This window comes from Bactrocera latifrons, unplaced genomic scaffold (genome assembly GCF_001853355.1).
Source record: "Bactrocera latifrons isolate USDA-ARS-PBARC rearing strain unplaced genomic scaffold, ASM185335v1 scaffold_65, whole genome shotgun sequence".
NCBI classification, from domain to species: domain Eukaryota; kingdom Metazoa; phylum Arthropoda; class Insecta; order Diptera; family Tephritidae; genus Bactrocera; species Bactrocera latifrons.
In genome coordinates, this window is record NW_017537323.1 from 1,018,908 (window position 1) to 1,035,022 (window position 16,115).

Below are 16,115 nucleotides of genomic sequence, written 5' to 3' on the forward strand. Positions count from 1 at the left end.
AAATTTAACATTATCGACCAATTCTTCCCGAGAATAAGTAAACGTTTTGCGAGAGAGTAATAAAAATTCTATTACACAATTTAAAAAAAGTGTTCTGTTTAGAAAACTTTAAGTAAAGAATTTTTAAAAATTTCTAAATAAATTGGAAAACATCTTTTTTTAGATAATATCTTATACTTTTCCAAAATCATGCGCTTAATAAATAAAAAGTATATTTTAAGGTTAAAGAAAGTATGTTTATTTGTTTTTTTCAAATAACTGTATTAATAACTATATTTATTGAAAATCTGCTTGAGGGAGAGTGCACGATGACGTGAAGTGTAATGAATGCTTATGCAACCGAGCGTTCTATAAATCTTTTTATGGCAAGCCAATAATAAAAAAATAATGCATACACAGGCGCTGACTCCAATGAGGTATGCAAGCACGCTTTATATTTCATATATTTAATAGGTGTGTATATACATGAATATGTTTGAGTATTAATTTTTAATCCACGCATAAGTACATTTATGTGTTTGTGTGTGTGTTTGCTGTGAAGGCCACGCGTTTGCACACGTGATCTTGCAGATTTCCATTGCAATAATAACGGCAACTGTGTAAACACTTATCAATAATCAACATATGTAGATATACTAAATAAGTTCAATGACATGCACACAGACGCACACACACAAGCTTATGAATGCTGATATATACACATTTTGTTATGTAAACAGCACTCAGACGCACTAGTTTGGACAACAGTTGTAGGTGCTTGTAGCTCCAACAATGTGTGAGTGCATGCGTGCGTATGTTTTTGTGTACGTGCCATAGACAGCTCATATAACTGTTAACCACTCAAATGGCACGACAGCGTGCAAATCATACGCCACATGAAAATTATACGCATTATATTATGTGAAGTTTGGATGAATATTGGGAATAAAAGAGTTGGTGTGGTTGCCAATAGACACAAAAAAATATTGCAAAATTTTTTAAAAAATTTAAAACTAGTTTTTTTTTTGTAAGTAAATAAAGAGTATAATTGAATATAAATTTATTTTAACAAAATTTTTAACCAGGTTCAAATTCAAAAATTCAAGATTTGTAATAATTTAATCATTTGCTTTATTTAAAAAAATTTAATTAGATGGCAACACCATTCAAATTTTTTTATGCCAATAACCTTATACCCTTTGGTTCGATAAGTATTTTGTAGTTTCACTTATTTAAAGAACTTTAAACAGGTGGCAGCTCTGCTCAAAACCGTTATTTACTGCAAACCACCTTATGATTTCGTTTGTTTGACATCACTGTTTGAATAATGCGTTTGTTTCAACACATTTATCATTTGAAATAATATTGAGATTTTCTTGTGTAAAAAAAGTGTTTCAGGTGGCAACATCACCTAAAAATATTTTTGCTAGCATTCTAAATTTTATTAATTTGTATGCCCTAATAGTAATATCTCATTAACATGAGTTGCATTTATTTAAAAATTAAATAGGTGGCAACACTTATCCAAAGTATTTTAAAAATACATAATTTATTTTGTTTGATACCAATGCAGCAATAAATATTTTATTTTAAAAATCGAATTAAATCTAAAATCATTACTATTTTATTAAACAAAAAAAAATAAATAGGCAAAATGCAAAATGTTCACTAACTACTTTTAATGCTTATTAGAGCCTTGTTTGTACTGTAATATTGACTTCAAATTATAATTAAGCTTAATTAAAAATTTAAACAGGTGGCAACTCTTCCGAAGTATAAGCTAAACAAATGAGCTTCAATATTTTCTCCTTTTGATAACTTTAATATTATAATAGCATATAATTCAGTTAAACGAAATAAATAAAATACAGTTTTAAAGAAGGTGGCAACATTCTTCAAAATATAGTTGCCATTGGAAGCTTCCTCAAATTGCATCACTTCTATAACAGTATTACATTGTTGCTTTCCGTGTTTGTGTTTCTATTGTCTAACTCTCACATAATCACCCTTTAAAAGCTTAATTCCATTACATATGTATACCGTTATGTGCATTCGTAACAGCATATAATATAAAATAAATAAACATCATGTTCATGGCATATCGACAGGCGCTGCGCCATATCCCATAGTAACAGTGTGAAATATATCGAGACTGTGGTAAAATCCCAAAGCTAATAGCGCGGCAAGTAGTGATAACAATAACAACAACAACAAAATAGTTTTCCTGCATGACATGTGCAACATTGCGATAGACTTGCGTGAATTCGGCAGTGGCAATTGCAAGTGGGAAAGTGTTGATGCAACACAAAACTGCAAATGCGCACACATACATGCATATCACTACCACTGTCTGCCGCTGTGTGTTTGTGTGTGTGTATAGGCATGACGGCAGTATTTGCTTTGCAACTGATAGTATTTACACAAGTGCATGACAAGCTTTCAAATGGTAATTAATATTCATCAGAAATAAGCAATGGCCTTGCCACTGACAGCAGCAGCAAACACAACAACAACAATGAATTGTATGCATGAAAAATGAAATCTAAAATATTTATGTGAATATCAGTCGCATTTGGCAACCCTGCTGCGGCATGCAATTTTAGTATTTGTAATTGTGTTTGTATAGCTTTGATTGTGGCATGTCTCAGCTGTCCTCTGGGATGGCGCGCCATCTCGCCCTAGAGAGCGACTGCAGTCGTTTGTTGCTTTCTTGCGATTATTTATTGCACTACCATCGATTTGTGCATTAAGGCATAGAATGCAATAAATCTTCAACAATATTCTGAACTTTGAATTTAATGGTTAGGTTTCGGTTAGTTGAAAAATTTACAGATTTGAAGAAGATTGGGTAGAAAGAGACTTTAAAAATATAACTTAATTTGTTTTCTTTGGAAAATGTAATGTTCGAAATAATTTATTGCAGTATTCTTACAGCATCATTTTTGGTTTTATTTAATATTTAATAACACTTTACTAACCAAAGTCTTCAGCTTGTGATTATCTGCGGTCTTTGAAGTCTCTATATGCTGATTGTTGGTTTTCTTATTTGCTTTAACACGTTGCCTGGCAGTGGATCACCGGTGGGCACTACAAAAACCTACCCCCAGGTGCAAATGTGGCACCGGTGAAGCACGCCACGGCCAAAGCGCAACGTGCATCTTTTTCCATGGCACCAATGAATACATTTTTCTCGTGATCACCGGTGATACATTGGTGGTTAACGTGTTGAAAAACATGTCAGTAAAGAATTTTGAAATAGATTACCTCGTATTGTATATGCGTTTTGGGTACATTTTTAAGACCTGTTCAGGACAGCAAATTTTTCATTTTTCCCTATCTTGAAGTAAATCATCGAGCTTTATCAGATTTTAAAGTGAAATAACTTTTTAAGAAAATAATATAACGATAATTATAACGTAAAGATGCAGAATATGGATTGCCTCGTTCTGATGATTCCTGGTTTATAATTGCTTGTAATAATCTCGAACACTGCTGAAATCAACTTCTCGATTAATTTCTTAAATAGGATCTATGTAAAGTTTGAGTTAGAGTTATCGGGTTCATTAGATTGTTATTCGAGACCAATTTCGAAATGAAACATTGGATTACTGTAAGTATTTTAAAAAAAAACTTGCGTAAGTAGGAAGAGTTCTACTTAAAATAGACCCTTTCTGAGCTTTTGGTATAAAATTGAAGTTAAAAAAATTCCGAGATAACAGGTCGATTAGAAAGTCACCAAGCCGCCATAGTTAAACAAATTTTGACAAAATTCGTTTTTCCACACAGTTCTCTTCAAGGGTGATACACTGTTTATAGCAAGCCTCCAACCTTTTAACACCACACTTTTGTAGTATGATTTGTCCTTTGCTTCAAAATAGGCCTCAGTTTCAGCAATCACATTTTTATTCAACGAAAATTTCTTCCCGCCGAACATTCTTATGAGATCTGAGAAGAGAAAATTGTCAGTGTGGGGTCAGATCTGGAGAATATGGTGGATGCGAAGCAATACGAAGCTTAATTCAGGGATTTTTGAAATCGCTTTCACTGACTTGTGACAAGGTGCATTGTTTTGATGAAACAGTACTTTCTCTTTCTTCAAATGCGACAGGTGTTGGCGATTTCGTCCGCAGTACATGATGTCGCTGTTGATGGTCCTTCCTTTTTTAAAGTATTCAAAAAAATTATTCCACATGCTTAAAATTGTCCACGCTTTGGATCGGGTTTTCGGGTTTGGATCGTTTTCGCGGGTGACTGTTGATTGAACTTCGGAGTGAAATGATGGAGCCATGTTTCATCCATTGTAATATGCCGACCCAAAAACTCGGGTTTATTACACTTGAATATTACTTAACACTGCTTCAAATCATCAACTATTCGTTGGTTTTGGTCAAAACTGAGCTCGCGCCGCACCACCCAGTGAATGACTTACACGTCAAACAACTTCACTTAACCGTCACACCAAAATATTGTTTGCCGACCTTTTTGAAGTTTTCCTCGGTAATAGACGTTTTAGGCGTCCAGTGCCCTCATCGTTTTCATTTTGCCTTGTTCAGATTTATCAAACCACTTTTAAAAGATTTATTTCACTGATGCAAAGTCTAAATAATGCTCATCAATCCAATTATTGGCTCCAAAAGCATTACCTTTCCTCTAAACGCGAATTTATTTTTTATCAGTTTTTCCGCAAAACAAATATTGCTTCACTCAAAATGATGAAAATCACAAACAAAGGATTCGATATGTTTTAGTACTGGGACTTTTCTATTTTCCTATTACACTCAATCCTTATTCGTTTCTTTTATTTTATTCAGTCATATAATTAGCGACCAACCAACCTTTATATATACATACATATATTTCAAATATTTATATATAAAAATCTTCTGACCGTGTGTTTGTAAATGAACTGCTCCTAAACAGCTGGACCGATTTCTATGAAATTGTTTTTTCTGTATTCATGGAGATTCGAGAATGGTTTAGATTCACAATTTGATCCACTGGCAAACGTTTTTTGAAACAAATTTTCATTTTAAATTTTGGAATGTTTTACATTGGATCCGATAGACTGCGTATCCAATATTCAAACCTTAAAAGGCGACATCTGTAGACCAATAGCAAGTTTTCATAATGTGGACAGGATTCTTCGTTTTTAAGTAATAAATTGGGTGATTCAGTAGATCTATGGGTAGCCATTACATTTTTTTCATACCTGCTAACTACTCTAGAGAACAAGAATGCATAACAAACGTCGTCAAGGCTTTGCCGATACTTTGTTAGATTATGGGCGAAGGACCCAAATGCATTATCAAACCTAGAATAAAAATATAGCGGCATAACTGAAGTGTTGATAAAAATGTCTATTATAATTTGAGATAAACAGCAATCTTTTCGAAGCATTGCACAGAGCAGTGCAATATTTAAATGGCAACGATGAAATATATATTTTAAACTGATCTGCCCCAAAAAAATAATAAAATTGCTAAATATTTGGTATAGTGAAATAGAACTGCAACCAAATGCACAGTGCAATGAATTAAAACTGCCTCAGTAATCATTCGATGAATAGTGTACCACGGACATCCCAAAAGACTGATGCCATATCCTTGCCAGCCGATATCTTATCTGGCCACGCAAGAGAACCGTTTCATAATTAGCAGGATACTAGGCTGACTGTCGACTGCTGCACAGCCCAAATTCAATTTCTCCCCAAAAACCAATGCTTTCTTAACGCACGAAATGCTTTTTGATTAATTTTTTTGTAAATTAACACAAGTTGCTTCAACAAAAATGCGATATCTTCTTAACTAATGGCTATAATCTAAATAATAGAAATCATATAGATGATATTAGTTGTACTACCTATGTTTCAGCCACAGTAAAACGTGGACGGGTCCTCTAGTATTTCATTAAATTCTTTATACTCATATTATTCTCCGATGTCCTTACTCTATCTCCCACTTCTATGCTCTCATCTACTTGCAGGCATTGTCATTACAAATCAGCAGAACATCATCAAATCACAGAATTTCCACCTACAACCACAGCCGCGCTACAGCGACGCTGGCGTACGCCGGGAGGGTCACACTATAGCCGCGTTTGCGCCTGCGTCGGCAGCGGCGCCGTCTACAGGTCACAGCATATCAACAGCACATCGCGTGACAAGCAGCGAAAGCGTTGCATGGAAGTCAATAGCTGACAATGAGCTACCAGTGTCGCAGCTAGCTGCCGACGAGCAGCAAAAACAACAAACACAACAAAAATGTGCCAAATTTAATTGTGTAGCCATCGCAAAGACAAATGTGGGCGCACACCACTATGCCTCCACTCTTTCCTCTTCAAACGCTGCGCACTCTCTTGCGGGTGCAGCGCTGAGCAGTCAAGCAACAAAATCAAATTACTACAATTATAATAGCCAAAAACAACATGAACATCTGCAGCAGCCATCCCCATCCGAAAAGCTATCGGCGCTTGAAACTCCGGCCAACTTACAAGAGCGCCAAGAGAGCAATTATAACAAGAGGCCAGCAACGCGTGCGCAATGGGCGCAGTTGCTGAAGTCACAGTTTAAAGAACACCAGAGAGTGCATGTGGCACATAAAAGCCAACACAAGGAGGTGAAGCGGCACCGCGCGCCGGCGTCTGACGAGTTTTGGAGAGCGCATGAGAGCGCGCAGAAACTTCGGTGGGTACATGAAACTAGCGCTGCAATTAAACGTCGCCTACGACGTTCCACCGATGCCATAATATTGTTGCCTGCGTTGAATGTGGACGCTGCTGAGCAAGTTGACAGTATGAGTACAGAAATACTGAATGATGAACGCGTTCACTTGACGCGTCGCTCAATTAGTGAGAGCAGCAGTGAGAGTGCCGGTGTAGCGACTGCGAGCGCCACAACACAAGTTGAAACGTCAGCGCAAGTCGCCACATCTTCGGCATCCACTGACGTCGATATCTCTACGTCAGCTGCGGTAGTTTCCTCCGCTTCCTCGCTGTCTACATCCTCCCTCGAGGACTTTAACTTCTCCTCTCCCGTTGTTGACACGCAACCTAGCGCCATCTATCGCAACTCAACAACGAATCCGCTTGTAGCCGATGCCGCTCAACCCATTCAATATGTTGCGCTGAAATCGAAGCGCGCACGCTCGGCTGTTAGCGTTAGTGTGCCTGCCGAGGTGCTTCGTAAGCCGAAAGAACCGATTATCATTATCGATGATGTGGAGGAATTCGATAGCGGTACAAATAGTGAACACGACCTAACCGCTATGGCCACAGTGGATGATAAAAGCGAAGATTACTCGCACGATGAGCCAATTGAGCCGCGCATGTTGCCGCTCCGTCCAGTGCTGCCCAATCCGTATGAGGACGAGGAAATGTCAGTTGTTTATGCGGAACAACATTCCGAGATACGGCTGATGTGCGAAGTGGACTTGGATATTGCGTCCAGCACGTGGTACAAAAACGGACAGGTGAGTTTTCAGTGTAAATTAAGCAATTTGAGAAGAGGTTGCATATAAATACATGTTTATATATATAACGCATATACAATATAGAATATCGACTTTAAAAGGGAGGATCCGTGGGAAAATTTAACAGGTTTAGAGGGAAGTCAATTACACCAACCAGTGGCGCTTCTTGCCAAAATTATTTTAATTTAAAATACAATATTTCGTCGGTAGATTTTAGATTTATTACGGATATCTATAATGTCAAGTTTCTGCTGATAAAATCAAAACACTGACAATTGCATCTAAGTATAATGAATATCAGAAAGAATTCTAGTATCTTAAATTTATGCTACTAGAACCTAGAATGTATAGTTACTCTCATTTAACTTTTTAGTTTTCAAGATTTCCTAAAGTTCTTTTCAGAAAAGGTTTTGAAAACAAACTGGTATTTAGTTAAATTTTCAACCTCTCTTAAGAAATTTGGTATTCTTTTCTTAAACTTTTGTCTTGATTGTAATTATTTTATAACGCGGGCTCTGAATTTGACTACAGATCTTTCAATTTTCGGCTATAGTACCCTTATTCGGCTATACATAGCCCTTATAGTTTGTTAGTAAGTTAGGCTAGATGGCTGATCTTAGATCGCACGCGGATGTCCTTTTTGAACTTACTGCTGAAGCTACGGAATAATTCCGTTTTCGAGCTTACAAATTAACCGAAAGCTTAGCAGTCAATGCAATTTTCACCGGTATTTAATTTCCACTCCCGTCAGCTCGGTGGGATGTCTGAAGTTATGCGCTCCCAAGTGCTTAAGCCTTGACAACCCAAACGCGGGAGAGTCTAGAATGAAATTTTGAGTTATTTATTTATCTTCTTCTGCTTCTGCAGTTGGCGTCTGGTAAAATTCCCAACTTTATAGCACGGACGCCAAAAGGGCAATGACTGTGTTAAAAGATCCACAACTAGGGAGAGGCTAGCATTAATAAGGACAAAAATATCACCAGACCTCTTGTAGAAGAATATAATGAGCTTGACGAAGGTGTCGTATAGCCAGAGGACCACTTTCGGTGAGAGGCCTGACCTTTTGTCAAGGGCTCCTCTGTAACAGTATAAGGCAATCGATGCCTCCTTTTCGACTTTCTTGAAAGTTTCGTATACAGGATGAGCCGTAAATACTTCACTGTATACGTCGGTTGCAGACGGATGTCTCCCTTTGACGACGGCGATGCCAACGGGATTTTTTATATTCTAGTAAATAAAATCATCTTGGCCTTATAAGAGTTGATGGTGAGCCCTATTCCGACTTCCATTATGTTACGCAGTGATAAGCGGTGTGAACCAGCTGCATGACACTATGACGCCCGATAGCAGATGCGCTGCTATGATGCCATCCGATCGCGAGGAGTGAGCATCAAGAAGTATCCAAAGTATGTCTTCACTTCTTAGTGCCCATTTACCATTTGGGGCCATAAGATATCCCGGGGAGACGCGTTCGTTTGCGAGAATACACCTGAACCTAGGGAATTCACAACAACGCTTCACTTTTTCGCAGAAGCTTTTTCATGGGATCCCTTTACCTTTCTTAACTCGGACTTGTATATTTGCAATATCTCGTTTCATACAACGGCCAATCGTAAGTTAACCTACACCTATCGACCTTGTTGTACAAAAAAATCAACAGTTGAATGTGGCTCCATGAGTTTTGAACTCATCAGTGACATTGACAGTTCCATTGCTAACCTTCTAAGTAGTCTCTATCGGTGTTACCTACTTCAGTTCGACTTAAATAGGTTGGTAAAAATAGGATCGCTATTTAAGTTCAGGAGTGGTATTCCATAAGTTTGAGAAATTCAAAAACCTCTGTGAGATATACCTTCGATAAATTAGGCTACATTTTTTAAGAAGCGATACTTTAGCTCATATTTTGAAGCTCCCACTTTTTAGTATTCGTTCGTAAATTACATTTGAGTAGGTGTGCACAGGTTAGGTTATGTAAATTGAAATTTTTCGCACTCTTCGAACTCTATGAAATTGGTTTAAATACCTCCTCCAGTGTAATATAACGTGCGGATCCCAGATGCTTACAGTGCGGGACAAGTGCACAAAAGATCATCCATTGTTTCCCTGGTGTCTTGCCTTGGATATTTTCTGCAGTCTTCTCGATCTGTCGGCAATTCTGCGGGCGTTTATCGCCATCAGACAGTGTTAGTATTCCGATCATCTTCCTACAGTCTCTTCCATCGAGTATCAGTAGGAATTTTAAGTACTTATGATTGACTTTTGCAGTTTTTCACCCACGTAGCACGTTCCATCAGTATTTCTTTACCATGCTTCTGTTCAGTTCGTCGTATAGACAATGCAGGGATTTCCCAATGTTTATCACGTATCTCGATGCCTATGTGGACCAGTAGAAGTGAAATTGCTTGCTTGGCTGTCGACGTACATGTTGACTCTGGAATTACATTAAAGTGCATTAGAGGCCTGTTCCGCGGCATTAGCAATGGCAAAGAACTCAGTTTGAAATATACTTAAAAGGCTCGCCTAACTCTTCACATTATTACCCCGCACCAATTCTATCGTCTACTTTTTAGCCATCCGCGTAAATGTTTAGAGTGTTGCGCATAGGTGGCATGTCTTTACGCCAGCCATCTTTTTCTATACTTAATTTCAACGTTCTTTCCCAGTTGAAAAGTGGGAACATGTAATTGGTGTTCGCCCAGTCGCCATTACCCACCGAGCTATGCCCAAAGGTTTTAAATGTAAATTCTCCTGCAGCCAGTAGCGAAGAGGTATATGGGTAGCAGGTTTAATACCAGTTCAAGATACGCTGTTGGAGTTTTTCTTTAAGCTACCGTTAAGCACAGCGAGAAGGAAAGGAATAAATGCCACACAATCATTTTTATTTCACAATCATGGTGACAAAATAGAGTCTATTAGAAACGCGTGTACAAATTAGGCAATGGACGTAGCACCGCTCACCTTTAGGGGAAACTCTATTTCTTAGGAACTACTCGACCACTTTTAACTAAATTTGGTGCGTAGGCTAACCCAGCGATATTACCCAAATATTGCTCTCATTGTATTTCATCTAATGCTAAAAATTATCGCATTCGGACTATAACTTTTCAAGCACTCAGAAACGAAATACAATATATGGACACCAGTGTTAATGGAAAATCTTTTACCTAACATATCAATCAAACTGTGTCTAGTACTGAAATTCCTGAAGCATATTTTTGTAATCACGCAAGATCACTTTTCATAAGTTTACAGACGAAGGAAAAATGATATCATTAAAACCACTCATTGAAAAAAGTCCGACTGATCCCAACAAAATTCCGGATCTAATTGACTTCGCAATTTATATCGGCATAAACCCACATCATCTAGAAATTTGGAATAATGAAGATATGAGCTCAGATCATTCCGCTCTCATTATCAATATGAATATGCCCGTATTTGTCACATCCCGAAAGCAGCGGTCTTTAACTAAACGATCGAACATACGATTTTTCCAAACTTGGTTGGATTCCCACGTAAACCTTAACATGGAAATAACAACAAAACGAGACTTAGATGACGCTGTGGAAAACTTCAACCAAAAAATACATCAAGCCGCTACGTTAGCTTCTCCTCTTAATTCATCTAAACCATACTGTAGCAACAATGTGCCATATTCAGATGAAGTAACGCAGATGGTACAAAATAAAAGACGACTTCGAAGGATCTGGCAGAATAGCAGAAATCCGGTTGACAAAACCAGGCTAAACAAAACAATTAAAGAATTACAATCCAAGTTGGCAGAGCTGAAAGAAGAATCTATTGCAGAATTTCTTAAGAATGCTGATCCAAATAAAAACGATGAATACAATCTGTGGAAAGCTACTAAATACCTGAAACGTCCTCCGAAGCGACAGGTACCGATAAAAGATGAAGGCAACTCTTGGTGTAGATCTGACAAAAGAAAAGCCGACGCGTTTGGCAACCACCTTGCGAATACTTTCAAGCCTTTTGCTCTCAATACAATCTCAATCAGCGCCAAAATGTTCAGACTTTTCTTGAGAATCCATGTCAAATGGATAAACCAATACATTACGTTAAACTGACTGAAGTACAATCAGGAGTGTCACAGTTGAAAATTTCTAAATCGCCTGGCCCAGATAATATTGATGCATTGACAATCAAACAATTACCAAGGAAATGCCTGCTATTCTTAGTTTTAATCTTTAATTGTGCTTTTAGGCAAAGTCACTTTCCTACGCAATGGAAATGTGCCGAAATTATAATCATCAGCTAAACAAGCCCGAGAACGAAATAACCTCTTATTGACTAATAAGTTTGTTGACAATATTCTCTAAAATATTTGAAAGAATATTTCTTAGTCGATTGTAGCCAGTTTTGGATTCCTTATACCAGATCATCAATTTGGATTCAGGCAACTACATGGAACCGCTGAACAGTGTCACAGAATCGTAAAAACCATACTAAAATACCTCGAAGAGAAACAGTATTGTTCGGCAGTTTTCTTAGACTGGCATGAGGGGTTGTTATTTAAAATAAAAATGAAAGTACCAGCTCAATTCTACCTAGTTCTTCGGTCATACCTAGATTGCAGACATTTTTACGCTAGAGTTAATGATGACACTTCCGACGTATACGAAGTCAAAGCAGGCGTTCCGCAAGGCAGCGTGCTTGGCCCAACGTTGTACACGATTTTCACTGCCGATATGCCAATAATAAACGACGAAGATATAACTGTTGCCACATATGCGGACGACACCGCCATTCTTGCATCTGCTTACTCTGCAAACGAAGCGTCTGAAACTGTTCAAAAACAACTGAACGCAGTTGAATCCTGGCTTCGAAATTGGAACGTTATGGTAAATGAGAGAAAATCAGCGTATGTTACCTTCACCATGAAAGCAGGAGATTGCCCCAGCGTCAATCTCAATCAAACAATTATTCCAGAATGCACTAGCACTAAGTACCTCGGAATGCAGACAGAAGACTTACATGGCAGCAACATATAATATTAAACGAGATCAATTAAAAATGAAGAAGAGCAAAATGTACTGGCTACTGGGTCCCAAATCGAAACTTAGTCTCAAAAATAATCTATATACACATCTGGGAAACTGCAAGTAAATCGAACGTAGAACCAATTCAAAGATATCAGACGAAAACACTCAGTTTGATTGCAAACGCTCCATGGTACAACAAAAATATTCACTTACACAAAGATCTTGAAATAAATATGGTGAAGAGCGCGATTCAGAAACTCAGTTCAAGATATCTTAATCGCCTAAGCTGCCACCACAACATACATGCCATTAACCTACTGGACAACAGTGAAGATACTCGCCGACTGCAAAGACTACATCCCTTAGACTTACCATTTAGATCTTAAGTTTAACTGAATTACTTAAATTGTAAAGTATATATAATACTAAATTAAGTGAATTGTGATATATAGTACAAATCTTATATTTCAAATGCCTTTATGTATTTAAGGGACAAATTGCAATTTTAGCATCAAAGTGAATCCTAGATATAATAACATTTGCTTATTGTCACACGACAGATTGTAAATAAAATGAAATAATAAAAATTAAAAAAAAAATCTGTTTGGTTTATAAAGTTCTGAAGTAAGCTCTTTCTAATAACAGCACATCTTCTTGCCGGTGGTGGTAAATAATAATTTCAATGATTTCTACTTTAAATTAGCATACATTTGTATAAACGAAAATTTCATAGATCACTTTACGTTTCGAGAGTACAAAATGTTCACTTACTCTAGGGCTTAGCCAGCCTTGATTCTATTTATTTTTCTTTAATGTTTTGCTACGGTTTTCCAACATTTTCAACCTTATTTATTTTTCTAACATAATTTTGCAAAAAATTTGACTTCCAATAAAAATGTACACAAATTATAAATTTCGTACTCAACGGTGTTTATGCGCTGAACAAAGCAAAAAACGCCACGGAAACCAGTGTTAACAAGTAACAACTACAAAAATAATAATCATTATTGAGACTGAATGGCACAACAAAAACAAAAGTGCACCATAAAACCGACAAAATTGTTGGACAAATAAATTTGCAGTTAGTTTTTCAACAACTCAACAAAAATCGCGAACAAGTTGTAATTGTTACTAGCAGCGTTGAACTACAATAAACACTACACAACATAAATGAATGGAATGTAGAAACAACAAATATAATAATCAATCATAACAAATATTAGCAACAAAAAAGGAGCATATTGCATACTTTCCGGCGCGGCAGCGAGGCGTAAATGTAATTACAGTTATATAATATTACAGTGTGGTAACTGCGTTGAATGCATCGAACGAGTGCAATAAATGAAAAGTATGTATATAAAACTGTGCGCTCGTATAATGTTGATTGTGCTGCTGTTAGTTCGTGAAAAGTTTATTGTGTGCAGCACAGCGACAGCAACAACAATGTACATAAGGGTTAAAAACGAAAATTTGGCCGAAAAAGTTGGCGGCATTCAACGAATTGGCAACTCATGGCAAATTGTCGGTATATGAATGAATTCGCTGTAATAATGGCTCAGGTGGGCGTTGCGCACCCGCATTTGCTTTATCGTTATTTACCTTTGCGTCGTTTTGCCAATCGGTCACTTGGCACCACGAAGCTTTTGTGCTTTTTTGGCTGAATTTTGTTTGTAACGTTTTTGTTTTTGCCACATTTTGTTGTGGCAATGACTTCATATCGTGCGTGAATCCAACTGCTGCAGGTGAAATATATGCAACGGACAGTGGCTGCAAAAAATATGCCGCCAACGCAACGTTTGTGGTATAATTGGAGATAGTTTAACTGCTTTTAGTTAGTTTTTGTTGTTTTTATGAGAACTTGCACGTGTATTTACTGCAACTTTTTCAACAGATCATTTTTGTGGAGCAACTCAAATATTTTTTGGCTACAATTGTTGTATATTTTCAGCGCGCAATCGGGTAGGGTATTTGTACAGAGGGGTGGCAGTTAAATAAGGTTATATTTTGTGGCGGTAAAAAATTAAATAAGTATAAAGCAAATAATAATTAAAATAAGCGAAGGTGGCATTCAGCAGAAAAAGAGCTAAAGTGTCTGCCATGCGCAAATTAAATTCACAAAAAAAAAAACACAATTGGAAGTGACAATAAATGCATTGTAAGAGATTGAGAGTAAATAACTGATAATACATATTGTTAGCTACCAACAAAAATGTAAAATATTTGCATTTATAAAAAAAAGTTAAAAATGAATGCATCTTTTTGAACATGTGGGTAAACTACCGTTTTTGTTTACGACCGGACCTACCTTTGTGGTTATGTAAAGACTACTGACGAGAATCATGATTTGTGAGTAGACAAATAGCTAGTAATATCTTGATCTTGTAATATCTTGAAAAGTATTATTATTGCAGTTTATTTATATTATAATTATTCAGCGCTATCAGCTAAGACACAGAAAAGTTATGTAAGCAATTTAATACTCTTAAGATAAATTCAACGCAACTTAATTGAAAAGTTTGGCATTTCTACTTAAAATGATTGCCTATTTTAACAATAAGCGCATTACTTGTGTTCATTTTAAAACTTAAAGCAAATCAACACTATACTTATCACAGTTCTTGGCAATTCAGCGCTCTTAAGATACATTCAGCGCAGCTTTATTACAACATATGGCATTTCCATAAAAGAATAAATTTATTTTGTTTTAATTTTCAGCAATTTAGCGCATCATCTAAGCGCGTTTTTGAACTGAAGATATTATTATAGCAGTTTCTTACATGATTTTGTAATTTAGTGCTTTCAATTATCGCTAGAAAGTTATGTGAGCAATTTAATACTCTTAAGATAAATTTAGCACAACGTTATTGAAAAGTTTGGTATTTCTACTTAAATAATTAGCTATTTTAATAATTAGCGCATTACTTGTGTTAATTTTAAAACTTAAAGCAACTCAACACTAGACTTATCACAGTTCTTGGCAATTCAGCGCTCTTAGGATACATTCAGCGCAACTTTATTACAACATATGGCATTTCTATAAATGAATAAATTTATTTTGTTTTAATTTTCAGCAATTCAGCGCATCATCTAAGCGCGTTTTTGAACTGAAGATATTATTATTGCAGAGTCTTTTATGCTTTTGTAATTCAGTGCTTTCAGTTATCGCTAAAAAGTTATGTGAGCAATTTAATACTCTTAAGATAAATTTAGCACAACGTTATTGAAAAGTTTGGTATTTCTACTTAAATAATTAGCTATTTTAATAATTAGCGCCTTATTTGTGTTAATTTAAGAACTTAAAGTAACTCAATACTACACTTATTACAATTCTTTAATACCTTTACCTTTGTGATACTTTACTCTAATAATTCAGCGCATCATTTGTGTTCATTTTAGAATCTAAAGTACCTCAATACTTATTTGTCGCAGTTCTTTAAGGTTTTTTTCATTCAGCTAACGCTACAAAAGTTATGTAAGCAAAAATCAGCGCACCTTTATTGAAAAAGTTTGACATATTTATTTAAACTAATGTGTTTTGATACGCGGTTTTACAATTCAGCACGACACCTGTCCTCATTTTAGAACTAAATGTAATTCAATACAGTATTTATAGAAGTATTTGTTTCTTATAATTTTGTTATTCAGCGCTTTCAGCTAGCACTAAAAAAAA

At 36.4% G+C, this 16,115-nt stretch overlaps 1 protein-coding gene across 1 annotated transcript in view; it reads left to right on the forward strand.

Moving 5' to 3' along the window:
* The window catches only part of LOC108975465, a 270,318-nt gene that overhangs the window by 149,319 nt on the left and 104,884 nt on the right, over window positions 1-16,115 (forward strand). The window contains exon 4 of the mRNA XM_018943963.1: window positions 5,962-7,445. Coding sequence (XP_018799508.1) covers window positions 5,962-7,445 — 1,484 coding nt within the window. The remainder of the gene's footprint in view (window positions 1-5,961; window positions 7,446-16,115) is intronic.